The 27,063-nt window shown below is 50.2% G+C and overlaps 2 protein-coding genes and 1 long non-coding RNA gene across 10 annotated transcripts in view; 1 reads left to right on the top strand and 2 right to left on the bottom strand.

Moving 5' to 3' along the window:
• Nucleotides 1-615: 615 nt before the first annotated feature.
• LOC125364479 lies at nucleotides 616-22,883 on the bottom strand. The gene is made up of 3 exons (XR_007213529.1): nucleotides 21,397-22,883; nucleotides 18,420-18,424; nucleotides 616-630 (listed from the first exon to the last, which is right to left on the bottom strand). It is a non-coding gene; the product is annotated as an uncharacterized LOC125364479 (long non-coding RNA).
• Tmem175 (transmembrane protein 175) lies at nucleotides 777-11,576 on the bottom strand. Of its 4 annotated transcripts, XM_048364080.1 has the most exons (12): nucleotides 11,217-11,281; nucleotides 10,854-10,971; nucleotides 9,730-9,910; nucleotides 9,516-9,554; nucleotides 8,544-8,641; nucleotides 5,481-5,532; nucleotides 5,100-5,135; nucleotides 4,476-4,559; nucleotides 3,958-4,122; nucleotides 3,466-3,544; nucleotides 3,026-3,161; nucleotides 777-1,612 (listed from the first exon to the last, which is right to left on the bottom strand). In XM_048364080.1, the coding sequence occupies exons 3-12, from the start codon at nucleotides 9,880-9,882 to the stop codon at nucleotides 946-948; spliced, it is 1,509 nt and encodes a 502-aa protein (XP_048220037.1). In that variant the 5' UTR covers nucleotides 9,883-9,910; nucleotides 10,854-10,971; nucleotides 11,217-11,281; the 3' UTR covers nucleotides 777-945. The 4 variants fall into 4 exon arrangements, with proteins under 4 accessions (XP_048220037.1, XP_048220036.1, XP_048220038.1 ...); XM_048364079.1 differs by lacking the exons at nucleotides 10,854-10,971; nucleotides 11,217-11,281 and adding an exon at nucleotides 11,445-11,576; XM_048364081.1 differs by lacking the exon at nucleotides 10,854-10,971 and having other exon boundaries at nucleotides 11,217-11,297.
• Gak (cyclin G associated kinase) overlaps nucleotides 11,697-27,063 on the top strand; it is a 59,074-nt gene continuing 43,707 nt past the window's right edge. For 3 of the 5 annotated variants that reach the window (XM_048364071.1, XM_048364076.1, XM_048364074.1), the window contains exons 1-5: nucleotides 11,697-11,969; nucleotides 18,088-18,149; nucleotides 18,888-18,947; nucleotides 19,929-20,043; nucleotides 24,385-24,527. In XM_048364071.1, coding sequence (XP_048220028.1) covers nucleotides 11,825-11,969; nucleotides 18,088-18,149; nucleotides 18,888-18,947; nucleotides 19,929-20,043; nucleotides 24,385-24,527 — 525 coding nt within the window. In that variant the 5' untranslated portion in view covers nucleotides 11,697-11,824. Of the gene's footprint in view, nucleotides 11,970-18,087; nucleotides 18,150-18,887; nucleotides 18,948-18,969; nucleotides 19,480-19,882; nucleotides 20,044-24,384; nucleotides 24,528-27,063 lie in introns of those variants that run through there. The other 2 variants (XM_048364072.1, XM_048364073.1) reach the window with 2 other exon arrangements.

The raw sequence follows: 27,063 nt of genomic DNA on the forward strand, positions 1-27,063 counted from the left end.
CCTCCAAAGGAAGGGGTGCAGGTCCAGATCCCTCCCTGTTGGTTGGCACTGAGTGCACTGCTCTCAGAAGTGGTCGAGCCATGCCCCAGGGTGCGTCCTTCCTGGCCTGCAAGCCTCCTGGGCCATGGTGCCACTGAGGGGTGCCCTCTTCCTTGCTTCTGCCAAAACTGCACAAATGCATCTTATGGCCGCTTATGGTCTCAGTGTAGACATTCCTCATGTTTACATCATTTGTAATCTTCAAAACAAATCCTAAATGGTATAGCTTTTGCTTTGATTTCACTCTGTAGGAATTATTTGTAAATTGTGGCCTGTGCGGCTTGTCCTCTGTATTTAAGTGAGTCTGTCCCATGTACAGTAGGTCCCTGTGCACTGGTCCTCTCTGTGTATAATTTATCGTTACCTGAATGTGACCTAACTTATATCTGGGACAAATACAGTCTGGGCTTCACTGTGCTTCCCTTGTCATCCAATCCATGTGCAGGGTAGGCTATGGTGGATGGACTGGCAGCCCTGCCAGCGTGGTTCTGCACACGTGGGGGAGATGGGCCAGAGTGGTTAGCCCCTCAGACACTGGCCTCCTTGCTTGACCAACCAAGTCCCTTGGGGCCCCAAAGAGAGCAGTGGCCTCTGTGGCCACATGCAGGAAAGGGCAGGGAGAAGGAAAGGAGCTCTGGGATCCTGGTTGGGCACTGCTGTCTCAAACACCATCCCAATCTTGAATGAAGAGGAAAGTAGATGAGTCAAAGCAATAAAACGAGTCCCTGGAGAGCTCCTTACTACAAAAAGTAGAGAACAATTTTTGTACTCTGAAACAGACCTTGGTATATCACAGTGGATACAATATCCAAGCAAATAAAACCACGGTCCCAGGGCCACAACGGTCCCCTGCCAGTCCGTTCTTGGGCTCCATCCTTCTGGTAGTGAGTAGTAGCCTCCTCGGTGCTAGCAGGAGGCAGGCAGGAGCTGGGCCTGTACCTCAGCTCCTGCCTGGCTTGGTTGGGGATGTCCTGGCCGGAGGCTTTGCAGGGCCCGCAGGCCTGCCAAGGCGAGGCGCATAAGGAGACGCAGTAGCAAGAAGGCAAAGGGCACTGAGATCTGCATGAGGTGGAAAATGGTAGTGCTGAACCGGCTGAGCAAGCAGGTGGCAGCAAAGGCCAGCAGGCTGGCGCAGGGGTACAGTGCAAGCTTGGCAAACATGAAGGCATGCTCCTGTCCGCCAAACTGCACTGCTGGCTGCAATGTCTCTGCCTGGCGCAGCAGGGCCGCTGTCCAGATGGCAAACTGGAAGATGCTAGCAAAGAAGATGATGGCGCAGCTCACACGTACACGTTCAAGCTCATCGTGGGGCTGCTGGGCGAAGGCCGAAGTCTGCTGGTAGGCCAGGGGGAGGCCACCCACAAAGGCCAGTGAGAGTGTGTTCAGCAACCCCATGGCCTGCGTGGCCTTGCGGACGTGCAGGAACAGTGAGTGGTGGGCAAACCAGAGCAGACCCACGGTGGCAAAGGAGCCGAAGTACGCCAGGAACTGTGGCCCACAGGCACCCAGGGCGGTCACCAGGCTGCCCTGGAACTTCTCCTGCACATCCTTAGGGTCTGGAACATTGTCCTCACTGGGAAGCAGGAACAGAGGGCATTTATACCAGCCTTCCTGGGGTGCGGGGAGGGGGGCTAGTAAAGCGAATTTCAGATGAGTGATGTGGCTTACACTATCTGCACACAAAATGCTCATTAACCTACACACACACACACACACACACATATTTAAAATACTGAACAGTTACCTCTATTCATCTGAATAACAAATTAACTAATGCTTGATCCTTGGCAAGTGGCAGCCCTACTTGCCAGTGCAAAGGGCTGGTGGGGTAACAATCCCAGTGGGCTGGGCAGGGTGAGTCCTCAGTGGGTGGTCTGTGAACTAGGCCTCTCCCTGAGTCTATCCCCACATTAACTGGGGCAACTCCAAGCAGGAGCCCTGCTTCTTCCCTGATCTTGCTGTTCATGGTGGAAACCAAGAGAACCCCTGATGTGGCTGTTGCCCTCACAAGGCATGGCCTAGGAATGGCATCTTGTCAATGGCACTTAAGCAGGACAAGACCTACATCCTACAGAACAGTGAGCAGAGGAGAGGGGTACACACAGGAGACAGAGCCTGGTGAAGGTCAAACAGGGAGAGACCCCAAGCAGCTTCTCAGCAAGGGCAGCACACCTGCACAAAGGTAGTCTCCCCTTGGCCATGTTCCCTACCACAACCACAGCTGCAGAGTTACAGGTCCTTGGTTATAGGCTACAGGGAACCTGACCAGTCAAGCCCTGGCTGCAGGGCAGAAGCAAAGCCATGTTGTTCTGGAATGTTTCTTAAGTCTGGGCCTCAGGAATCAGGCACTCAGGAACATTTGCTTTCAATTTTTAAAAATTTACAGTAGGAAAAAAAATTATAGTAGGAAAAAGATACCCAGAGAGTATCAGGAGAGTCTGACTATCAGATACAGAACATAAAACCAGAGGGCAGCAACACATTTAATGAAATAAGAAGTGTACTGGAATGTGACTAAGGAACCACAGTATTAGGAGGCTGGGAGGCTTGGGAAAGCAGACAGAACACTTGGAAATAAAGTGATCACTGAAATTAGAGCTCCAACAGGTTTTCACTGGCAAGTCGGGCTGAGCAGAAGAGCCAGCAATGGAAGGAGGTGAGCTAAGGAGATATGGAGAGGGTCTAAGGCCTGAGGGAGCTAACCTGTCCTCCAAGCACAGCTCTGGGGTGGGGAGCACAAGGCAGAATTGAATAAGTGTCCCAGACTCTGCTTGGACTCTCACGTCAGGAGCTGATAGGATGGAAGATCCCACTCCTGTGAGTTTACACCCCTTAACGTTGGCTCACCTCACTGCACAGAGCTCTGACACCCAAGGGAAGTCTGGCTGAACAACTAATGCCTTTCTGGAGTTTCTAGGACAAGACACTGACTCAGACAGACTGCTACCTGGCAGATAGGCTGGGGCAGACTAGTTGGGATCCTTACCAGATGTCCAGGATGAGGAGGGTGGCCACAATGGCATACACACCATCACTGAAGGCTTCTACCCGCTCCTTGCTGAGGGGTGCATGCAGGTCAAAACTGAAGGGTTCCACGCTGTGTGCTGGGGGCTCCTCACGGCCTGTGGAAATGGCAGGAGAGCGGGGCTAGCCAGCCCAATTATGGGGCTGTGGTGCCCCCACACTGCTCTCTTCCCCAAGAGGCTAGGAATGTGTACTAGGCGAGGAAAGGAAGCAGCACAAATCCACGAGAGTGGGTTGCAGCTGGTACCCAGTAAGCCTAGAGTCAGGGTTGGGGTGGACACAGTGGAACAAGCCCGGGGCTACTACATGTTCATACCCTGCCCCACTTAACAGTTCTCAGGAGTGGCCAGAGACCCAATGGCACCTCTCTGTGGCCTCAGTGTAGAGGATGTGGTCACATACCCAGGAGCCTGACTTTGCACCAGCTGGTGGCCTTGCCGATGTGGGGGAGGAAGATGATGGTCACCATCAGTAGGTATGACTGTGGGGAGACACGACAGAGCAGGGTCTGCCTACTTGGGAGCAGAGGCTGTTTATTGCCTGGTGCCTAGACAGCCAGGAATCCCATCCCTCTGCTCCAGAGAGGGACAGCAAGAGTGACAAGGGAAAATCAAAGGAATTGTCTTGTACGTGCGTTTCCCCCCACCCCGCCTTTCTCACAGTCCTGAGGCTTGAACTCAGGGCCTGGATGCTGTCCCTGAGCTGCTCTTGCTCAAGGATAGCACCTACCACTATGAATTTGGTGATTCTTTGTCTTTAAAAGCCTGAAACAATTTCCAGCTTTTTCTGTTTATGTGGTACTGAGGAATCGAACCCAGGGCTTTGTGCATGCTAAGCAAGGACTTGATTTTTGAGACTGGACTAAGTCCTCTCTGGGGCTGACTGAGTACTCACCATCGGGAAGAAGAAGAGGGAAAAAACAGCAGCAACTAAGCATAGTGCTGGGCCACGGAGGACCAGGCGTAGGATGTGTTTTCGGGACAGGGCCCTGTGTGCAGAACATTGGATTTGGGGGTTCAGCAGATGTGGGAAGTGGAAGGCATACCCCACAATCAGTGCCTGCAGGAGAAGCAAGGAGAGGGAATATTATGGCTAGCAACCCTTGGGCAGTCCAACACACATGCACACAAGTACATGTGCACACATGCATGCAGGCAGACAGACACACAGACACAGAGCAACTTGGGGGTAAAAGGACTCTAGAGGTAGACAAGTATCTTCGGAAGGGAGTGTGAACCCTGCCCTGTTCCTGAGATTTGTGTGAGGTCAGTAGGTGGGGGTTCTGAGTTTACCAAATCCTACCTATATTCACAGGCAGAATCTAGGCTTCTTGGGATGTGGGGGTCCAGGGCACAGGTACCCCATTTGCATGCCCTATGACAAACCCACACCTATACCCACACCCTGCCTACCTGTACAGCACCAATGGTGATCACACACACACAGAACAGGAAGATGCCCAGGGGCACATCAGGGAAGGTCACCATTAAAGAAAACTGAGGAAAATAAAAATCATAAAATCCCCAGACATTTGCCACAGTTCCCAGATCCTTAGCTGGGGTACAGTAAGCTTCCATGTCTCTGTGCTGGGCTCTGAAGGAGATGATCAAGAGTGGCTACAGCAATGTAGGAAAGGTGAGTCTGTCTTCCCAAAGCCACTGTGGCAGAAATACCACCACTGTTTCAGGCTTTTAAAGACAGTATTACCAAATTCATAGGCAATCCCTCAGATCTGAATCCTCTGGGACAGAGCCCTGCATGCTTGAGCCAGGGACCCACCTCGGAACTGGGTATAAGTGCTCCTTTCAGGACTGTGCAGTGGGTATGGGTGGTGATGGATGGCATTGATGGTCCTCTGCTCAGTGGTATACGCCTCCAGGAACCCTGAACTCTCTCCTTCACTTAGATTGAGAGCCTCAAGCAGCCCCCAAATCTAGCTTTCCAGAACTCTCTCCTCTATAGCCTGTGGCCTGCATTTGAGGACAGCTACACATGGCAAGAGGCTTGGGGATGAAGGGGAGCTGGTTGTTACTCACCGTGTATGGAAGGAGGGTGATGGTCATCATGCAGGCCTGGAGGAAGGGAGTCATAATCACTGACTGTGCAGCCTGGAGAGGAGGGAAGGGAAAGGAGGGGCACCCCAGCTCTCCACTACTCCAGAGGAGGACGGGCTAGGCATCTCCCCAAGGTCAGGTGGTGGGCTAGAGAGTATCAGAGCCCAAGCCCAGACACTTTAGAAGCCTGTGCCCCTGCCAGGGACAGATAGGTCTCCCTGGGGGGGCATCTGAGGTATGGAACAGATCCCAGGCTCTGAACAGCTAGGGGCCAGAAGAACAGCAGCTAACTATTCCTTTCCTTCCTCCTGGGGAGGATTAAATTAAAACTCAAATTATCTCCCTGAAGGACAAAAAACTTACCAGGTTGAGCAAGGCAAGTGTATCATCTATTTTCCCAACAACCTGGAACAATCTATAAAGTTAAGAAAAGCAAAAGATGAGCCATAACTCAAAGGTGATTACAGTACGATTAAACAACTTTCTCCAATATTTTCTAGTTAAAGCATCATCAAACATTTCACTTTTCTTTTGTCTTGGTGGTAAGAGTTTAAATCCAGGACCTAGCAAGAGCTGGGAAGGCGCTTCACTGTTGAAACATGCCTCTAGCCCTTTTTTGCAATAGTTAATTTTGAGGTAGGATTTACTTCCAGCTTGGGTATGTGCCTGGACTGGGATATACCTCTTTTATGCTTCCCATCCTGGTGGCTGACAGGTTCATATCACAGTACCCATCCTCCCCGCCACCCCCACCCCACCCGCCCCAAATAGAATCTTACTGACTTCAATTTGACTGGCCTGGACACCTGGTCCTCCTGATCTCCCTCTCAGATAGCTAGGATTACAGGTGTGAACCACCAGTGCCAAGCTGAAGATGCCACTTTTTTTAAGGGGGTTTGAACTCAGGGCCTTGGCACTGTCCCCGAGTTTTATTTTTGCTCAAGGCTAGCACTCTACCACTTGACAAATAGCACCATTTCCAGCTTTTTGATGACGACTTGTGGAGATAGGAGTTTCACAGACTTTCCCTGCCCAGGCTTGCTTCAAACAGCAAGATCCTCAGATCTCAGTTTCGTAAGTAGCTAGGACTACAACTGTGTGAGCCACAGACATAGAGCAAGATGTCACTTTTGACCACATATGAAATACTACCTTGTATATGATTGTTGGGGTCAGCTGTGCCTTTAAGGGGCCACAGCTGACCTTGGCCTGCCCCTCCCCTTCCTGCCTTTGGCAGGAAGAGAAGGCCCTGCTCCTGGGGCAGCACGTGTGTAATGGAGAACACCCCAAAAACCCCATCCTTGTGGGGCTGGGGCTCCGCCCACAAGGGAGGTCCCCTGACATCACTTGATGGACAGCTCTCGGCCCAATATGTTCTCCCTTTCCCTGTGCCCGCCTTTGGGGTATATCTGGGGGGCTCCTCATTTGAATAAAGTAGAAGGTCCCAGAGACGTCTCCGAAACTCCATGCGCCCGCGTCTTCCTTGGGCTGGCGGGCATCGGGGTTTCGCACCCACCCGCGCCCCAAGGCTAAACCCGGGACCCCACTCCCACATCCGTTACCCTACCGGCCGGAGGGGGCGTGAGAGAGTTGGTATGGATCCCCCGCCGAATAGATAGGTAAGCCCAGGAAACTTCCCCACGTGTTGGGGAAGGACAGAGCTAAGCCCGGCAAATTTAACAACCCCGACATATGATGTTTGGAAAATTGAGAGAAAACACATGTTCTCTGAAAATTATCTCCCATCTCCACCATCTTGCTTTAACGCAGAGGCTTTAAACAGCTAAAATGGAGAAGGATGCTATGCACTTGGTAGCTCTAGGACTCCAGGGCTGTCAGGGAGGCCAGGCTGGAAGATGGTGCAGGCAGGGAGGTATAAGCTGTATGTGGCAAGAGGCTTCCTTGGGCACATTCTGGGGAAAACTGGGCATATAGAGCTACAGTTCCATCATGGAGGATATTCACTTTTCAGGATTTCTTTAAACTCCATTCTGTTCTAAAGAAAGGAATTCTCTTTTAGTTGTGTTTGATTCCCCCAATGGGGATCAACCCTGGAGCAGGGTGCTGCCCAACTACTCTGAAGACAGGCTTCCTCTTGTGCTGGGCTTGGCAGAGCTGTGATCCCCAACCTGGAAACTCTGCCTCCAGCCCACAGTGCTTGGATAGAGGCTTGCTTAAGACTATGTTCCCCACTAACAAGCTGAATAGCAGGGGCTATTCCTGAGCTGCTCACAGATGGCAGCTCTACTGGCTACACATGCTGGGACCATGTGTGTAGGCAAGCAGCCCAGGTAGGAAGCAGAGCAGACACAAGAAGCTCCCTGCAGGTTCTCTGGGATTCTATTCCCTCTGCTGATGTGCTCCATAGCAGGTACAGATCCCTAGTGAGTGAACCAAAAAGCTGGTCCAGGCAAGATTTGCACAAGATCCCTCCTTTCTCTCTTCCCCACAAGCAAGTGCTCTGAGTAATGAAAGCAAAAAGTCCCATTACTACCAGGAACAAAGTCACTTTGCTGTGAACATCCTTGCGTTAGTCATACTCCGTGACACTTTCAGCACAGATGCAAGTACTTAACAGAATCCATGGATTTTTCTGCACTTCCAGTATTCCCTGACAAGAATTTCCTTGCAACCAAGAACATCCCAGCACCACTTCTGGATAGCTCCTGTTCCTGCCTGCACATGGCCAGTTACCAGGGCTCCTACAGCTCTGGGACCCTGTATCATGGATCCCAAGGGAACTTTTTCCTCTCCAGGATAAAGCTTGGGCCCTAAGGCACATTCTGCAGGTTTAACTTCCACAGAGGAGAGGGCCATGCTCTGCTAACACTTAATGGGACACAGTCATGCCAATGTGGCTTTCCCTCTCTTTACTGTGTCTTGGTCCGGCAATGGTTTCTAGCAGGTGGGCACTTTTGCCTCTGATTTCAGAGAGGAAATTTAGCAGAGTCTGGAGTAGCTCCAGAGACAGGCTGAGCCTTGGGATGATCAAGAACTGGTCTCAGGGCAAGAAAGGGTGGTCTACTGACCCCAACCCCTTTGGGACAAAGCATGTGATGGGGGACCCACAGATAACCTGAAAACAATGCATCTCTGAAGTTATCCACTGTGCCTGGCACCAGCCCTGAGCAAACAATAATAATGAGGACCTTGCTTCCAAAAAGACTGAACCAGCCAGGTGCCAGTGATTCATGCCTGTAATCCTAGCCACTCAGAAGGCTGAGATCTGAGGATCACATTCAAAGCCAGCCCGGGTAGGAAAGTCCATGAGACTCATCTCCAATTAACCATCATAAAACTGGAAGTGGCACGGTGCTCATGTGGTAGAGCACTAGCTTTGAGCTGAAGAGCTCAAGAACAGTGCCCAGGCCCAGAGTTCAAGCCCCAGGACCACCACCACCAACAACAAAAAGGCTGAACTTTTACCTGGTGTGCGCTGCCCAAGCCACAGTTACAATTAGAAATGTCATCAGGTAGACAGCTATTCTGGTTGCTAGAAGTTTCTGAATACTTTTGTCAAATTGCTAGAATAAAAGAACATTGTCATTAAAACAAAGTAACATGTATAACACAACACTGGTCTCTCAAGAGTGTGGCCTTGCCCTAGACTGGGACTGAAAGTCTAGCTTCAGTGCAGTCAGGATGTGCCAGTTCTAGGCCCGTTTTGCTGGACCTCAGAGGTACTTCTACAATTTTCCTACAGAAATGTCAACTTTTGAGCCTCTCTTGCACAGGTTTCAACACCTTCACTGCAAGTGACAAAGGGCTGTGGCTGCCAGCAGCTTTGCAATCTGAGAGGGTCTGATCTTTACAGAGAGCGTCATCTAGGTGGCCTAACACAGCAAAATAACAAAGGGCAAAGGGTCTCTAGCCCCTTTGTAAAGTCACCTTGGGACTTAAGTTCTGACAAATGAATTCTGGAGAAACACAATACACCACTGCAGGGTCAAACCCAGCAGTGTCTGGGAAAGCAATTCCAAACAGCCATAGGCAACAGCACCTCTAAAAGTGCCTGTGGAATCACAAACAGGGCATGCTTGCTAAGGTGAACACTAGCTGAAAGCCTGTAGCTGGAGATGAGAGCAGGGAAGAAATTCTGATGAAGGCAAAGCTCTTATCCTTAAAAGAGAGAGAGGAAACATTATGCTGAGGTAGCTCACACTCTTTAGCTTGGGCCCCCACATGGGAGGCTTCACAACAGTGAAGGTCACTGCTGCTTGCCAGAAGATACTACCTTGTCCACTGCCCATATCTGCATGGGGAAAGGACCCTACTGGGAAGAAGCACAGATGTCTTGCCCTACACGCTCCACCTTGCTTCTGGTGCTTCCAAGATATAGGGCTAGCTCCCCAAGTCCAGGCCTGACTCCCTGCACAAAGTACAGCCTGTTCCCATTACCTGCTCTGGGGAGATCTCCGTGTGGGTCACAGGTAGGATCTAAAGGAAAAAAGACAAAATAAACCGAGAGATACTTCATGGATAGGGCACCCTTGGAGACAATGGTATCAAAGTCTTGAGGACAATACTGGGTACCTCCACCTGCCTAGGGTTCTGGGGGATCTTAGGATGTGCCAACAACCTAGTGTGGGTCTGAGAAGGGCCTTGTACTGACCATGACAGTGGCGATGATGGACAGTAGTGCGTCACTGAAGCCCAGCATACGGTGGGAGTTCTGGGTCCCCTCCCCAGGGTCTTCATCCCTCCTGTGTAGAGACAAGTCTCCCTGGGAATCCAGAGGCTGCTCTGGAGTCTGTGGCCTGGACATGGTGAAGCAGCCTGGTGGTCACTTGAGCCTAGAAAGAAGTATAGCTCTGAGCATGCCAGTGAGGTATTCCTGGCTTTAGCAACAACACAGGGAAGAAGCTGGGTATAGAAGAGTGAAAGATTAAAGATTACTTTGAAAAGGACACTGCTGTCTCAGCTGAAGCATCACAGACAGCACAGAAGGACAAGAGGATAATGTAAGGATAATGTAGTATGCTGCCCTAGCAAGGAAACTAAATGTCACACACACACACACACACACAGAGAGAGAGAGAGAGAGAGAGAGAGAGAGAGAGAGAGAGAGAGAGAGAGAGAGAGAGAGAGAGAGATGGAGGCTTCCTGGCAATTTCCTGATAGATAAATAAAGCAAACCGTGACTAAACATGCAAGATATTAAGGATGGGAGTGTAGTTATGGGAGAACACTTGCCAGCCATGTTTCCTTGTAATATCAACTTATGGTATCAGAATAATGCTGTTGGGAATGAGACTGGAAACCCTTCCTTCCCCTGATTTTCTGGAAAAGTTTGTAAAGAACTGGTATTACTTCTTCCATAACTGTTTGGTGGTATTTCTCATGAGGCCCTTTAAGTTTGGAGTCTTCTTTGAAATGGAAATTTTTTTTATAGAAAGTACTTTTCTGCGGCCCAAATCAAATACCCTACTGCCTGCCCTCCTCTCTTCTGAAGTTTCAGGGTGTTTTCTCACATTAAATCCCTTCCACTGGCTTCCATTGGCCTTGAGTTCCTCAAGTCTTCCATTATTAGGGCAAATCAACACTACTAGCTGCTCTCTTGTCCACAAATGTCTCGTTTCTTCCATGTACCGTCTCTACTTCATCAACACAACTTGCACCCAACTTCTCCCACCATGACTTCACTGTAGTTGAATTCAACCTACGTGTTTCATTCATTTTTCTACTTGACTTTGAAGAAAGCAGGTGCTAGTCAGTCGCCAAAGGCATTTTTAATACCTTGGGATCCTAAGAGGGTGAAGATGCTTGGGATCCCCTTCGCAAGGGGATTCAGGGACCTGTAGGTCTACGCCACAGGCTGGCAGAAGACTGCGCTTCACCCAAGGGAATCCTGGACCTCTGCCGACAGAGCTGAGTTTTCTACGCAGGCCGGATAAGGAGGGCTTAAAAACCTAACGCATTTTAGTCTTTCGACGGCAGCAACTAGTTTACTTTGCCCTCGAACAGTGAGGACCGAAACCCAAGAACGTGTGAGGACCGAAACCCAAGAACGTGTGTGCACCCCTGGCTCCCTGTTCTCCAGACAGAATCCCCTCGCGACAGGGCAGTGGGGCCCTCCCGCATACCCGGCTCTTGCTTTACCTGGAAGCCAGCAGCCGGGGCCCAGGCAATCGGTCACGCGCGCCCAACGTCCGCGACGACGCGCCGCGCCCGGCCGCGCCCGGCCGCGCCCCGCCGCGGCCTCCGACCCCTGCCCCCCGCCCCCCGCCGCGCCCCGCCGCGCCCCGCCGCGGCCTCCGACCCCGGCCCCCCGCCCCCCGCCGCGCCCCGCCCCGCCCCGCCCCGCCCGCCCCAACCCTGAGGCAGGACCTCGCGGGTCGGACTGGACGGTCCAGAAGAGGGCTGGCGGCCGGGGCGGGGTCGGCGGCCTGCTAAGGCCAGAGGCCCGGGCGAGGGCGCCGGGACCCCGCTGCGCGCCTCCCCGGAGGCCCGCGCGGCCAGTGGGCGCCCCGCCGGAAGCCCGCGGAGAGTCGCCGATTCTGCGCAAGCGCCGCGGAAGCGAGGCTCACGTCCTTCGGCTCGCCGCGCCGGGGCGGAGCTGTGCGTCATGACGCGACGTTTCACGTCACGGCGCGGGCGGAAGATGGCGGGGCTGTGCACCGGCAGCCGCTGACCGGCCAGACCGGACACTGAGTCCCTTGCGCATCGAAGCCCGCGTCTGGCTCCTACTGCCGCCAGCGGCTGCCGCCATGTCTCTGCTGCAGTCTGCGCTGGATTTCCTAGCGGGTCCGGGCTCCCTGGGCGGAGCTGCCAGCCGCGATCAGAGCGACTTCGTGGGACAGACGGTGGAGCTGGGCGAGTTGCGCCTGCGGGTGCGGCGAGTGTTGGCCGAGGGTGAGACTTGGGTCGGTCCTGGGCGTCGCCAGGCCACCGGGGGTTAGATCAGCCGGGGAGGGTCAGATCGGGTGTGGGAAGGGTCACGGCTGGGCACGTAGGGCCAGGCTGGGAGGTATCGTTGCCGGGGCCTGTCAGGTCCAGTCTAGGGTCGCCGCTGGGGCTTGAGTCAGGTCAGAGCTGGGGAGGGCCACTGCTGGGGGCTGGGTCAGAGCTGGGGAGGGCCACTGCTGGGGGCTGGGTCAGAGCTGGGGAGGGCCACTGCTGGGGGCTGGGTCAGAGCTGGGGAGGGCCACTGCTGGGGGCTGGGTCAGAGCTGGGGAGGGCCACTGCTGGGGGCTGGGTCAGAGCTGGGGAGGGCCACTGCTGGGGGCTGGGTCAGAGCTGGGGAGGGCCACTGCTGGGGGCTGGGTCAGAGCTGGGGAGGGCCACTGCTGGGGGCTGGGTCAGAGCTGGGGAGGGCCACTGCTGGGGGCTGGGTCAGAGCTGGGGAGGGCCACTGCTGGGGGCTGGGTCAGAGCTGGGGAGGGCCACTGCTGGGGGCTGGGTCAGAGCTGGGGAGGGCCACTGCTGGGGGCTGGGTCAGAGCTGGGGAGGGCCACTGCTGGGGGTGGGGGTCAGAACTGAGGAGGGTCACTGCTGGGGGTTGGGGTCAGAACTGAGGAGGGCCACTGCTGGGGGTGGGGGTCAGATCTTAGGAAGGTCACTGCTGGGGGTGGGGGTCAGATCTTAGGAAGGTCACTGCTGGGGGTGGGGGTCAGAACTGAGGAGGGCCACTGCTGGGGGTGGGGGTCAGAACTGAGGAGGGTCACTGCTGGGGGTAGGGGTCAGATCTGAGGAGGGTCACTGCTGGGGGTGGGGGTCAGAACTGAGGAGGGTCACTGCTGGGGGTTGGGATCAGAACTGAGGAGGGCCACTGCTGGGGGTGGGGGTCAGATCTTAGGAGGGTCACTGCTGGGGGTGGGGGTCAGATGTGGGGAGGGTCACTGCTGGGGGTGGGGGTCAGATCTTAGGAGGGTCACTGCTGGGGGTTGTGGTCAGATGTGGGGAGGGTCACTGCTGGGGGCATGAGTCACACTGAACCTAGTTACTGAGTGACTGCAAGGAGGTTGTGGGTCAGGACCTCTAGAGGTCCTGCTAAGGGCAGTTGGATCTGGATTGGGCTCCTGGTTGCTTCAGGCCTAGGTTCAAACTAAACAGTGGCTGTCCAGTAAGTTCTGGAACTTGGGCTTGCTTGGGTCTAGGGCAGTGGCTCTGACAGTGGATTGGGGAAGCCAAAGGAGACTGAAGTCTGCACTCAGGAGGTAAGCAGTGTCTGGAGATGGAGAAGAGGGGATAAAAATAAGCGTCCATGGCTCTCTATCACATCCAGGACTAGTATGTAACAGAGGGACAAGGACTAGTATGCAACAGCAGGATTGCACTCCAGAGTTTTGAAGAGCTCCACAGTCTGTGACTGCACACATTGTTGAGAATGGCAGTTCTGCCCTGACTGGTGAAGTAGACTTCACTGTGCTGGGCCCCACAGTCCTGGGTTCTCTTCTTACAGCCTGTTTTGTCTTACCCAGGATATTTTTTTGGATGTGATCTTTTAGAAGCAGAGATAGTAACTGTGACCAGTAGAGAACCTTGGAGGATGGACATGGCCTTCAGCCATATCTGTTTTGTGATGTTTTGTTTTTTGGGGTAATCCTGCTATGTGGCTCAGGCTGGTATAGAACTTTCCATTCTCCTACCTTAGTACAGATGTGGCTCACCACACAAAGCCGGTAATGTGTCTTGAAGTCAGGCTGCTGTCATTTTTGTTTGTAGATTCTATTTTTTTTTTTTTGGCCAGTCCTGGGCCTTGGACTCAGGGCCTGAGCACTGTCCCTGGCTTCTTCTTGCTCAAGGCTAGCACTCTGCCACTTGAGCCACAGCGCCACTTCTGGCCATTTTCTGTATATGTGGTGCTGGGGAATCGAACCCAGGGCCTCATGTATATGAGGCAGGCACTCTTGCCACTAGGCCATATCCCCAGCCCTGTTTGTAGATTCTTGAGCTTCACACAGGAGTGACCATTAATAGAGTTCTCGTTTCTCTTTCTAGGTTTTACCTTGTGTCTAGTGGTGTCTGGGGGGCATGTCAGGTCTTCCAGCTAAACCCAAGTATTCTGTTTGCCCTGTTTCCTTCTTTCGAGGGAGTAGAGCCCTAATCAGCATTTAGGGCTGAAGAATCAGCCTGTCATAATGGCCTCTTGTGTTCATTTGTACACTGTTGGGGGTAGGAAAGGAGTCAAATATGCTTTATTCTGGAAATGCTGTAGTCATACATGGGTTTTGAATGCGATTAGGTAAGAAAATCTAACCTTTACCCCTCTTCTTTTGGAGGTAACAACTCTGCTGATGTCTTGAAATGAAATGTTCCTTTGTGTCTGTTAGAACAATGACAAATGTTCCACAGATCAATTCATTTATTCTGAAAATGCCAGGCAGTTTTCTTCATTTTTCATGAAATTTACAGTACACGGGACCTAACCTCTGCTCCTGTGGAGCATAAGACATACTCAAATGGCCAATTAGTGTGGGCAAGGCAGTACAACATTGTGGGGAACCAGGAGGTTCTGGGGAGGAGGAATCAGAGTGCACCCACCTGGGGAGGTTCTCCAGAGCCAGGGTCAGAAGATTATTGCTGGTGGGAGGTGATCCTAGTTACATGAGGTTCATGTAAAGCAGGAAGTTTGAGTAGGCCACAGCACCGGGTGAAGGCTCAGGACATGTGGGTAGCCACTGTCACTGTGACATGGAATTTACTCCTTTTGCTCTTGGGCCAACTAGGACATAAAAATAACCAGCATAATTACGAGCCATCAGCCATCAGTTTCTTTCTTTTATATTTAATGAGTTATTTAAGGCCTCTTTCTGAAAAGAAGCAGGGCATGAAGCCTATGGCAAGAATTTTACATACATTTAAATGAATTTCCTGGACAGCAGCGATATAGGCTGTGAAGGTTCAAGCTATCCTCAATTATGACTATAAGACAGATTCTTGAGGGTTTACATGTTTAGAATTCAGGACGATAATTCAGGGCATAAACTATATATTATGGCCCTTCCTGAGGACTTGGGAAAGTATTTTGTCATTAAATATATTGACATATCTAAATTCACTGAATAGTCTCTCAGTTTGTTCAAGTCTGCAAATTGCCTGTAACAATTAGGTTTTGTTGCAAATGACCAGATTTTGCTGTCAAATGTTTTTCACCAGTTTGGGCCTGGAGTGGGAAATGGGCTTGTTGGGCAGAACTTTGGAGCCAAGATAGCTTTCTCACCGTCTCAAATTTTGTTGTAAGGGGCTGGGAGTGTGCCTTGGTAGTAGAGTGCTTGCCTCACATACATGAAGCCCTGGGTTCGATTCCTCAATACCACATAAACAGAAAAGGCCAGAAGTGATGCTGTGGCTCAAGTGGTAGAGTGCTAGCCTTGAGCAAAAGCAGCTCAGGGACAGTGCTCAGGCCCTGAGTTCAAGCCCCAGGACTGGCCAAAAAAGAAATGTTGTAAGCTTCATTGTTTTTATTTTGGTTTTTTGTTTTTGTTTTTTTTGGCCAGTCCTGGGGCTTGGTCTCAGGGCCTGAACACTGTCCCTGGCTTCTTTTTGCTCAAGGCTAGCATTCTGCCACTTGAACCACACCGCCACTTCTGGTCATTTTCTGTACATGTGGTGCTGGGGAATCGAACCCAGGGCTTCATGTATACGAGGTGAGAACGCTTGCCACTAGGCCATATCCCCATCCCAGCTTCATTGTTTTTAAAAGACAGGTAATTGGGAGAATTAAGAATGTTAGAGGGGCTGAGAATATGGCCTAGTGGCAAGAGTGCTTGCCTCATATACATGAAGCCCTGGGTTTGATTCCTCAGCACCACATGTATAGAAAAGGCCAGAAGTGGCGCTGTGGTTCAAGTAGCAGAGTTCTAGCCTTGAGCAAAAAGAAGCCAGGGACAGTACTCAGGCCCTGAGTCCAAGTCCCAGAACTGCCAAAAAAAAAAAGAATGTTAGAGATACCTTGTCTAGATGTATTCTAGATTACTCGTGTAATCTATATTGCTCATGTGATTTAGAATAGATTACTAAATTACTTGGTATTCTTGTTTAAGCTTTGCATGGTGCAGCTTCTGAAATGGGCTGCTTGATAAAGGCAAGCACAGCCAGGGTGGGTGATTGAGCTTTCTGTGAACTTGAGGCCAGTGAGGTCAGTTAAGTCGAAAATGAAACAATGCCACATGACTGTTATGGTGCTGTATGTGGGACAGTTGTGCACTGGCAGATGTCTCACGCACCTTCACTCAGTTATCCCTGGTGTTCTATGCATAGGACCTGTGTTCCTGATCTTAGATTTTTGTTATTCTTTGTATCTTCTAGGTAGAAGTCTTTCTTTTTTAATTAGTGGTGTTTTTTTTTATCCTCTTACCAGCATATTTAATAGAACAGAAATGTTTTTATTTGGTGTAGTTTATAGTTTATCTTTTTACTTTCCCAACCAGTTCATGGTTTTAAGAAATCTCTGCCTAGCTCTAAGTGTGTAGAAACACAGTTTTGTTTTTTTGGCTTTTTTTGTATCTGGCTTTTATATCCTACAACTTCTCTAAACTCATTACAGTAGCTTTTTTCTTTTTAGCGTTCAGCAGATTTTCTATGTAGATCATGTTATCTGCAAATAAAAGCACATTTACTTCTTTCTTTGTGACCTAAATGTCTTTAATTTTCTTTTCTTATCTGGTTGTACTACTTGGAACCTCTGGAAAGATATGGACTATCTGTCAGTGGCACAGACACTCTTCTTGTTGCTTTGTTCCTGATCTCAGTGTACTATTAGGTATACTGGTCCTTCATAGCCACCCTTTATTAGGTTGAAGAAGTTTATTTGTATTCCTGGTTTGCTGAGTTTCAGATTCTGTAACGTGATTTTCCTTTTGTAGGAAGCTTAAAAACTGAGCCTAAAAAAAATTACATCTGAAAACGGTTATGGTGTATTTCCCCCTTTGCATTGTTGGGTTTGATTGGCTGATGTTATATTGGAATGAAGAACTTTCTAATTTTTTGGGTATAGCTTCATAGGTGGTACTGGTCCCCATTTTCCTCTTTCAAAAATGGCCACTTTTTTTTCTCATTATTTCGAGATACTTGATTTTCAAAACAGGTCCCAAAACTAAGCTTCTGGCCCTTGCTGCCATTGTACAAGCCAAGCTACAAATGCTTGCTCGGCAGCTGAGGGACACTCTTTATAGCATGTTGGAAAAGTGAGTAAAAATCAATAGAAAACAAATATTCAAATAGCTTCCATAGGAACACAGAAAAGTGTGACCCCCACCTCCTAGTCTTCTGTTATTGCTGCATCTGTGCCAGCCCTATTCTTACAAAGACATTTAAAACTAGCAGTAATTAAGTTAAGTGGTTCCCCCCACCCCCAAATCCCTTAATTCAAGCCACACTTGCACTTAACAGCTATAAGAAGTTTCTACACATTGATACTGGCAGAGGTGCAGGCTGCTGAGCACTGCTCCAAGCCGCTCTCTTGGGCACAGGACACGAGCAGTGTGCTGACGTCTTGTTTCTCCACATGGGGTGAGAAGCCTTGCTTCTAGACTTGCTGCATGGACTTACCACATGGACACTGACATCATGTAGTGGATAGTTGGCCTCTGGAAGCCATTGAAAGTAGCAGTGGTGGCAACAGTATAGGCTCCTATGTTCTCAAAGAGCATCTGATCAGCCATGTGCATCTTGGGCAGGTCACAGTGCCCAAGCAGTAGGATCAAGGAAAATGGCCACTCTTTTACTCCAGGTGTTGACAGTTTGTTTTCTTCATTCTTCCTTTGAGTTTGATCGACTGGTCTAGAATTTACCCATCTCACTGTTTTCAGAGTACTGGCTTTCGGTTTTTCTTCCCCTTCCTTGGTCTCTCTGGGTTCTTCCTTCCTGTCTGTGAAGCAGAAAATTGAAGACTGTAACATGTAAATTGGGCTGCGGCTTTTGTGGGAAATTAGTGTCCTTGGCTACAGTCTGGTTTGTATTTTATCCACTAAAGGTATTTTTAAGCCTAACTTTGAGCACTGACTGGCAAGTATTTTTAATTTTTCAGGAGGGTTTGCATTTGTGTATGAAGCTCAAGATCTGGGAAGTGGCAGAGAATATGCATTAAAGGTAATAAAGAATGACACTGATGTTATTTTGTCTGGGCTTCTACTTACTGTAAAGCCATCTTGAGCTTTTGGGTTTAGTGGGATGGGCTCTCTAGATCTAAATGTCTGGTGTGATAGCTCTGCTTTAGTCAAGAGAGATAGCAGCTATTTCAGGCTGGTTACCTAAGATGGCCCTACCTTGGCAAGTGGACCCTCAAGTTTGACTGATTTTTTAAAAATTATTTATTTATTTATTTGTCTGTCCTGGGGCTAGACCTCAGGGCCTGGACACTGTCTCTGAGCTGCTTTTGCTCAAAACTAGTGCTCTGCCACTTGAGCTACAGCGCCACTTCTAGCTTTTTCTGTGTATATAGTATTGAGGAATCAAACCTGGGGCTTCATGCATGCAAGGCAAGCACTCTACCACTGAGTCACATTCCCAGCCCCAGTTTGTCTGATTTGAGAGGTCCCTAGTATGTGCCCATATCTGCTAAATATCTCTTGCACCTCTTCATCTGTCTTGTTTTACTGTGGCCTGTTTCTTCTTTCTTCTGTATTCGTGACTCATAAAGGCTGTTTAAAGTCTCTAAGCTTCTCTCAAGTAAGATGTTCATATGTAGTTAACTGGTGACACTCCCTAGATGCCATGTCCCTTAGACATTGTGCCTTTATTCTCTGGGGTGTTTATCGGAGATAAAGCGATATGTAAAGCAGAAAGTAAACACTCTTCAATATTTGTTTTTATGTTGTTCCCTGACAGAGGTTACTGTCCAATGAAGAGGAAAAGAACAGAGCCATCATTCAGGAAGTTTGCTTCTTGGTATCCTTTTCCAGGGCTGAGAGTCGGTGCCAGGGTGATGGGAAGCGCTAGCTGTGACCCCAGGTGCCGGGAGGGTTCTGTGATGCTCTATTTGGTTTTGGTAAAGTTTTCCTTTTGCTTTCTCAGACTTCCTGTAGACCATTTCTATGAAAGATTTTCTTCCCTGTTCTCTACTCCCTGGGGTCATAGTAATCCTAGCAACCCAGGAGACAGAGATCTGGAAGATCGTGGTTTGAAGCCAGTTTGAGCAGAAAAGTCCATGAGATTTCTTCTCCATTAGCCAGCAAAATGCCAGCCTGGCATGGTTCAAAAGGTAGAGCATCAGCAAGAAAGCTGAGTGAGAGCACCAGACACTGAGTCAGGCTCTGTTAATGGCACACGTAAAAAGACATAGAGATGTGGCGCGAGGGGTTGTTTTTGCCAAGGATATCCTCACACCACACCGCTGGGCCTTTTGCCTCAGGGAGAGCCCTGCTGCCCCTCTGATGACCTGGGTGAGGGCTCTGTGGACAGCCACAGTACCAGCTTTCAGGTATGTGGTTTTTCATCAGCCACCCTGCTCACCTTCCTTACCCTGCATCCATGGCAAGTTACAGGGCTCTTCTTGCCTGCTTCACTTTAGCATACATGTCTGCCTTAAGCGAGGAGCATCACCTTACTGCTGGTAGAATCTATTTTCCTTTTCCTCCAAGCTTGCCCATGTTGAGAGCCTATTGGCCACATGAACCGTGGTAGGGTGGGCATGGTCACTCCCCACAGCCTTCCTGCTGTGAGGCGGCGGCGTCTTCACAGGCTTCCTCCCACATCCTTTACCTTCTCATTGTTCCCACCTGCCTCTCCCTCATCTTTCTGCTCAGACAGCAAGGAGACATCAGTCAGATCAGACATTGTAACCATGGTCTCTTAATGCTGTGTACATTTATTTTTAAATGCAGAGTTGGGGACATTTATACTTACTTTCTTTTAACAAGACACCTGCAGAAAAAACTTTCCGGCCACCCCAACATTGTCCAGTTCTGCTCTGCAGCTTCCATAGGAAAAGAGGAATCAGACACTGGACAAGCTGAGTTCCTCCTACTCACAGAGCTCTGTAAAGGTAAAGTGCCTTTGGGGTCCTGTTGCTTTCTAATATGTTCAAGCAATTGTGAAATACCCCCCGGGTCTTAAGATATTGGTCTGAACTGAAAGAGCAGGTCAGTGATGTAGTGGTCTTTAAGTCATCTGAACTGTGTGTGTGTGTGTGTGTGTGTGTGTGTGTGTGTGTGTGTGTGTGTGTGTGCGTGCGCCTCACTGGGCTCAGGTTCTGAAGGAGGAGGAGCTCATCACCACCTTTTCCTGAGACTGGACTGACTGGCATGCAGTGTGACCAGGGAAGGAGAAATGCAGATCACACACCCCTCATGGCTATGTGTTATGTTCTCAAGTAGCTGGAAATAATGATCTCATCAAGGCCAGGTCCAAGGAGGCAGGGAAGGATCCTTGGTCTGTTGGCAGGACAGGGAGCCCTTGATAGATTGGGGAGCGCTCCATGAGCAGAGCAGCTGCACAAATGATTGCAGGTGAAGCCTGAGGCAAGGCTCCTGGCTTTTCCAGGCCCCAGGCATTGCCTGTGTGGTGGAATGTGGTAGTGGGCTCTTCCACCATGGAGCCCGCTGCTGAGTGTCTACCAAGTACTGTGTCTTCCTCACCTTGGTCTTAGCCTGGGATGTTCCATGTAGGGAGTGTCTCTCTGAATTACATATCCTGGCCCCAGGGACTGCTGGTATCTACCTGGAGAGAGAAAAAGCTGAGAGAAATGGGAGCAGCAGGAAAGACTCCCAGCTATATGTGAGCTGCCTCCTACCAGCCTGTGCGTCCTCAGTGTCCATGAGAACAGCTGCTAGGTAATCCAAATGGACACAGACCAATAGCGGGCAGAGGAGCAGAAAATTTATGTAGAGGGTGTGTGTGCAGAAGCCCATCTGCAGGTGAGACATTAGAGACCCTGTTGCCTAGTGCAGGAGGACAGGGATTGTGCAGCTCAAGTGTGGGTTCTTCATCAGCAGAAGCCAAATGTGGGTACAAACTGCTTCTGCACAGTCGGAGTCCTAGGGCTAGTGGCCCCTGCGAGGGCAGGGTCTCCTCAGCTTTCCCCCATCTTCCCCTTGTTTATTTGTAGGCCTTACTCACTCCTCCACCCCCCCCCCATCCATCTGTTCCCCCCTCATTTCTCCCCCCGACCCCCATCATCCCCAGGCCTCACCAACACCCAGTGCTGTGGCAGTATGAGCAGAGCAGGCTATGCAGTCAGGAGGAGCCTTGGGGCTAAGGATGCACTGTCAGGTGACAGTAGATGGATTTCTCAAATTGACACTTGTACAGTTGTTTTGTATTTTTCTCAACTTTTAATGATGAAGTTTTAAACCAATAGGAGCCTTAAGAGATTTCTATAGGTTTACCAGTTTGTAACATTGTAACTGCAGTTTCAGTTGTGCACCCAAGAAAACCTTCATTATTTGATGGTGGTTGTTACATACTGTGATGTTCACCTGTCTCTAGTTGGTCCCAAAATGTCTTCGTATTGTCTTACCCCCCCATCCCCCTCCCCCATGCCAGGATCCATCAGAGCTCCCATGTGGTAGTCAGTTTTGAGTTTGGGTGCTATCCTGGCTGTCCCTTTAACAAGCTGAGATAGCGCCAGTACTAGGACTGTGGACTCTTCTAGCTCAGGCCTTCACCCAGAGCCATCTCCTTTTTGGGTGCTTATTGTTATTATACTCATTTGATTACAAATGAATAATTGTTAAAAATGTAGAGACTACAGGAGCTGAGTAGTTTGTCAAAATGGGATTTGAGTATGTGTACTTTTCCTTTACAAAAACTTACTGTATTATGGCTGGGCATGGTGATACATGCCTTTGACCCAGAACCCCGGAGGCTGAGGCCGGAGGTTCATCTCACTATGAGATGCGGAGGAGGGGAGTGGCCAGATTGGATTTAGGTGCTCTCCCTGTGCTGGAAGGCAGAGTAGTTCAGCCATTGACTGGCTTTGCTCTCCTGAAATCCAAGCTTCCTTTACGGTGATTCGAAGTCATTATCCTCATGGTAAAAGGGTGCTGCCTGCTCGGGAGTTGGCTGTGAGTGCCAGGGTGCTTGTGGATGCATACCACTGCACTGGCTATGGCTTGCCTGGTGTGGGGCACCATTGCAAGGCATCTGAGAAGGGGGAAGAGGTGAGGACTCCTGTGCACGGCCTGTGTAGGATCCACTGAAAGAGGCCTTGGACGCCTAGCACCCTCTGTCAGCAAATCCTCTTTGGTGCCCCCACGGAAGCGCCTGATGGGGGTGGATGTGAGGTTTAGAGCAGCCTACTCTCTCCACCTGTGGTGAGGGAAGAGAGTTATTTAGACATTCCTGCTCAGCTATGTGTTGGAGTTTTTGTTTTTGTTGTTGTTGTTTTTTAAATAATCTCTTGCCTGGATATGGTGGCTCATGCCTGTAATCCCAGGCATGAAAGCCAAGGCAGGAGGATTGCAAGTCTGCCCCTGAAAGAATGTGTTTCACAGTTTGAGGCCAGCCTAGGCAGAAGTCCCTAAGACTCCATCTTAGCCAGTGAAAAGCCAAGTGCATCAACACAGGCCTATCATGCAGCTTCATGGAAAGCACACGTAGGAGTACTGTGGTCTAGGCTGTGCTGGACGATTGGAAAAGCCGTGAAAGCAGAAGGGGCTGGGAGCATAGCTTAGGAAGTAAGTCACCTGCCTGTCAAGTACAAGGCCCTGAATTCAAACCGCAGTACCACCAAACAAGAAAGAAGGGAGCAGAACACATCCATTCTCAGCGAGAATGGACCACTGAACACAGGCCTGTTACACTGCAACCTGCCCTTCTCAGAAGTCAGGTTACCACCCCTTCCCTGGTCCTTCTCTGTCTCACTCAGGCCTGGCTAACTTTGTGAGGACCTTGTTCCGTGCCTCTGGAGGTCATCCTGTTCCTCTGGGGTTGCTTAAGATTTCCTACTGACAGGTGTGGTTGGAGCTGGGAGAGGTTTGGTTCAGCTGGATTTGAGGGCCAGGTTGGGACCACTGGCAGAACCTGATGTCATTTGGGGCTGGGGTAGCCAAGAGGGCCACTCAGACATCTAGAATCTTCAGCCACTATTGAAACCAACCTGCTGGTGGTGCTGCTGTGTTCGATAACCCAGGTGCCACCCAGCGTCCAGGTGAAGCTGCCACACTCAGCTGAAGTCAGAGTCGCCGCCCAGGTAGTTACAATGGCAGTAAGAAAAGGAGGGCAGGGAAAGGCCTGGGAAGGAGATATTAGCTATGAGCTGAAGAAGGAGAGCATGGGAAGCTACTCAGCTATGGGAGCAGAGGTACTAAGTTCGTCAGGCAGGGGTAGAAAGGAGGTTGGAAGGCAGTGTGGAGGAGATGAGATCACTGACTATGGGGCTTGATGGTTTTGGCTGTTAGCAGGCTCCAGAATGTATTGTGCAGAGTGGCACAGGGGCTGGTCTGTGGAAAGCAAGGTTCAGCAGCTCAGGGCTGAGAGGAAGGCAGGACTCAGGAGTGAAGAAGCCTCAGGGGCAAAACTGCCTGGAGCTGCAGCTAGAACTTGGAAGGTGAGGCAGGAACTGGCCTGGCTGGTTGAGCTACCTGTGGAGGCCATGCAGCAGTCCATAGGCTGGCTAGCAACGTGTCCAGCCCTGCCCTGGGTAGAACCTCCCAGCCTAACCCAAGAGCCTTGGTTTGATTGGTTTGATGCAGTGCCAGTCACAGCAGGCCTGAGAAGCCACAACTAGTCATGATCCTCTGGTTCAACTTTGCACCTGCTGTTATGGAAGTGTTATGTGGGTGGCCTTGATTACTTCCCTGGAAATTTGGATGTCTGTGTATGAAGACAACACGAGAGACATGCTTGCTCTCCTGCAGTCATCTCTGTGGCACTAGGGTGCTTGTCCTTAGGCTTGCCTCCACTCCATGACTGTAGTGTTTTTCTCCTTTGGGGGTCTGTGACTTGATGGTTCTTGTGCTGTCCCTGAGCTACCTCACAGCAGCTTCTGGCCTAGCACCTGTCTCACTCAGAGGGGACAGCCGAGAGTGGCTCAGGCTGGGCATCTACCAGATCATGGCCTCAGAAAGGCACAGCTGGGCACTGGGCCTCTTGCCTGTAATCCTAGCTATGGAGGAGGCTGAGACCTGGAGCATCTCAGTTTGAAGCCAGCCCTGGCAGAAGAGCCTTCAAGACTCCATCCTTAATGAACCAGCAAAAAGCCAGGCCAGAGGCATCAATCAAGTGGTTAAGTGCCATTGGTGAGCAAGAAAGCCAGTGAGGGCTTTTGGCTCTGAGTGCAAGCCCTGGTACTAGCACAAAAAATAAAAGATTGTGTGAGCCCAAAAGACCGTGGGGAAGGCACAGCTGTAGCATCAGGGTGATTAAAATCAATTGTCTCTTTTAGGACAACTGGTGGAATTTCTAAAGAGAGTTGAATCTAAAGGTCCTCTGTTATGCGACACCATTCTGAAGATCTTCTACCAGACCTGCCGAGCAGTGCAACACATGCACAGGCAGAAGCCACCCATCATCCACAGGGACCTCAAGGTACCGCTGTGGTCACAAGCGCTGACTGTGTTCCTTCACGCTTCGCTTCTTGGCTTAGCACATGATACTTGGCAACTTCACCGGCTGTCTTCACAGTCGTTCTCATTGCTTGGTGAGGGGCACTCGCTCAGCTTTGTCCTGTTACCCTGGGCTCTGTTTCCTATATTGGCAAGTGTGGCTTTGGCTTGGGTCCTTGCCTCAGAGGGGGTGGGTGTCTTGGTGTGGCCCTGACCTTCTGACCTTGGAGGGAGGTCACCCACATGGAAAGGTGGCCCTGTGTTGCTTCTCAGGGATTCTGCCTTGCAGCTCCACCTGCAGGCTCTGTGGTGGTCTCTTGCTGCTGAGGCTAGTGTCTGCCCCTTCTACAGGTGTGCAAGGTTGGAGTTGCCTGGGGTAATTTCTGCCAGCCTGGCCAAGGAGGACAGTCATATGTGTTGTGATTTCACTTTGATTTGGTTGTTAATGAAATTGAATGCCATGATGTTGATGTCTGTCAGAGCTTTGTTCTTTAATTGACTTCCTTTTTCTCTTTTTTTTCTTTTTTATTGGCTTGTGTATTTGATTCATTGAATTTCAACAGTATCGTAACAATCTTTTTAATGTTGTATGTGCTACAGAAATCTCCTGGATGCTGGGTGCTGGTGGCTCACACTTGTAATCATAGCTACTCAGGAGTCCGAGGTCTGAGGATTGCAGTTTGAAGCCAGCCCAGGCAGGAAAATCTGTGAGACTTTTATCACCAGTTAACCACCAGAAAACCATAAGTGGAGCTGTGGCTCAATGTGGCAGAGTGTTGGCCTTGAGCAAAAAAGTTCGGAGATAGCACCCAGGCAGAAAAGAAAAAAAAAAAGACAGACAGACATCTGGTTATGGCCTTATTTTTACTACTATTTACGCTTTAAAAAACCAAACCAACTCCAGAGTTTGTGAGAATATACCAATATCCACAAAGTTTGTGCTAGACCTAATTCCTTACATAAGATTGTTTTTGCTAAAGAACACTGAAGCCCTTTTACTGCCAGGTACTTGTACACACATCTGAGAGAAGGTTTCTACCAGAATTGTAGCACTGTTTGTTGCCCAACAAAATGAACATTGTCCCGGAGTGCCTACTCAGGCAGTCTGTTGCTGACCTTCTCCAGTTTTCCCCAGAGTAGAGTAGCCCTTCCTAACGCCTTTGGGCCCTTGGGCAGCTTTCTTTCTTTCTTTCTTTCTTTCTTTCTTTATTTATTTATTTTGCCAGTCCTGGGGCTTGGACTCAGGGCCTGAGCACTGTCCCTGGCTTCTTCCCGCTCAAGGCTAACACTCTGCCACCTGAGCCACAGCGCCACCTCTGGCCGTTTTCCTTATATGTGGTGCTAGGGAATTGAACCCAGGGCTTCATGTATACGAGGCAAGCACTCTTGCCACTAGACCATATCCCCAGATTGGGCAGCTTTAGATGCTGCCATTTCCCAAAGGTCACGCCTCTTTGCTGAAGTTGTCCTCTCCTACATTAGATTTTGTTCACTCTGAAGACTTGGTGTGATATGAGGTAGGGCTGATGTTCCTTCTTCCACATGGCTGACCACCTGGCCCCAAACCTTGAGCAGATGTCTGCCCACAGGCTGACTAGTTCTCCCCATCTCCAGTAGTCTGGCCTTTGTACATGTGAGACCCTAGGTGCCAGGGTTTTAGCCTTGTGTGCCCACATGGTGTTGTTCCTGAGGCCCACTCTTTCTCCTCTTGTCCATTCTACCTCAGACATCCAGGTCTGGGTTCTAGAAGCTGGGAGATGTCCACTGTGCCTTACAGATTTCTGCCCTGTCTGCTAGATGTTGAATTGTAGATGAGCCTGACTTCCATTGTCTCCTGAATTCAAGAGGCTTAAAAAATCAGGGTTTGAAGTAACTACTTGGACAGGTGCCATGTCTCAAAAACTGGTGCGGCCACAAACCACCTCCCTGGGTGGTTCAGGCTCCTCCTGGGTAGCCTGAAAATGCCATGTTTTGCCAGCTCCTAGGACCTAACAGAGGCCCTTGTCTTCCTTCTTCTCCTCTTCTGTACCTCATCTCCCCCTCTCCATCCATCCTTAGTTGTTTTCAGTAGGAAGGTTTTTCAAAGTTCCAATATCTCCTAGTATTCAGAAACCATAGTGCCTCTGGCACTAAGGGAAAGAAGACACACAGGGAGAAGACTTAACTAGGGAATTGGGAATTTTCTGGTTTGCATCTTTAAAGTGTGGTGGGTTGTATTGTATATGTGTGTTTTGTTTTGTTTTGTTTGCCAGTCCTGGGGCTTGACTCAGGGCCTGAGCACTGTCCCTGGCTTCTTCTCGCTCAAGGCCAGCACTCTGCCACCTGAGCCACAGCGCCACTTCTGGCCGTTTTCCCTATATGTGGTGCTGGGGAATCGAACCAAGAGCTTCATGTGTAGGAGGCAAGCACTCTTGCCACTAGGCCATATTCCCAGCCCCCACCTGGCTTCTTTTTTGCTCAAGGCTAGCACTCTACCACTTGATCCACAGCTCCACTTCTGGCTTTTTCTATACGAGGCG

The sequence above is a fragment of the Perognathus longimembris genome, chromosome 16, assembly GCF_023159225.1.
Source record: "Perognathus longimembris pacificus isolate PPM17 chromosome 16, ASM2315922v1, whole genome shotgun sequence".
NCBI lineage: Eukaryota > Metazoa > Chordata > Mammalia > Rodentia > Heteromyidae > Perognathus > Perognathus longimembris.

Excerpts from the sequence above, each read along its gene's own strand:
- Tmem175 (XM_048364079.1), bottom strand. The coding sequence starts at position 9,882 with ATGTCCAGGCCACAGACTCCAGAGCAGCCTCTGGATTCCCAGGGAGAC. Across the intron at positions 9,555-9,729 it reads CCATCATCGCCACTGTCATG|ATCCTACCTGTGACCCACAC; the intron begins GTCAGTACAAGG and ends TTTTTCCTTTAG. Across the intron at positions 4,123-4,475 it reads TCACCATTGGTGCTGTACAG|GCACTGATTGTGGGGTATGC; the intron begins GTAGGCAGGGTG and ends CTTCTCCTGCAG.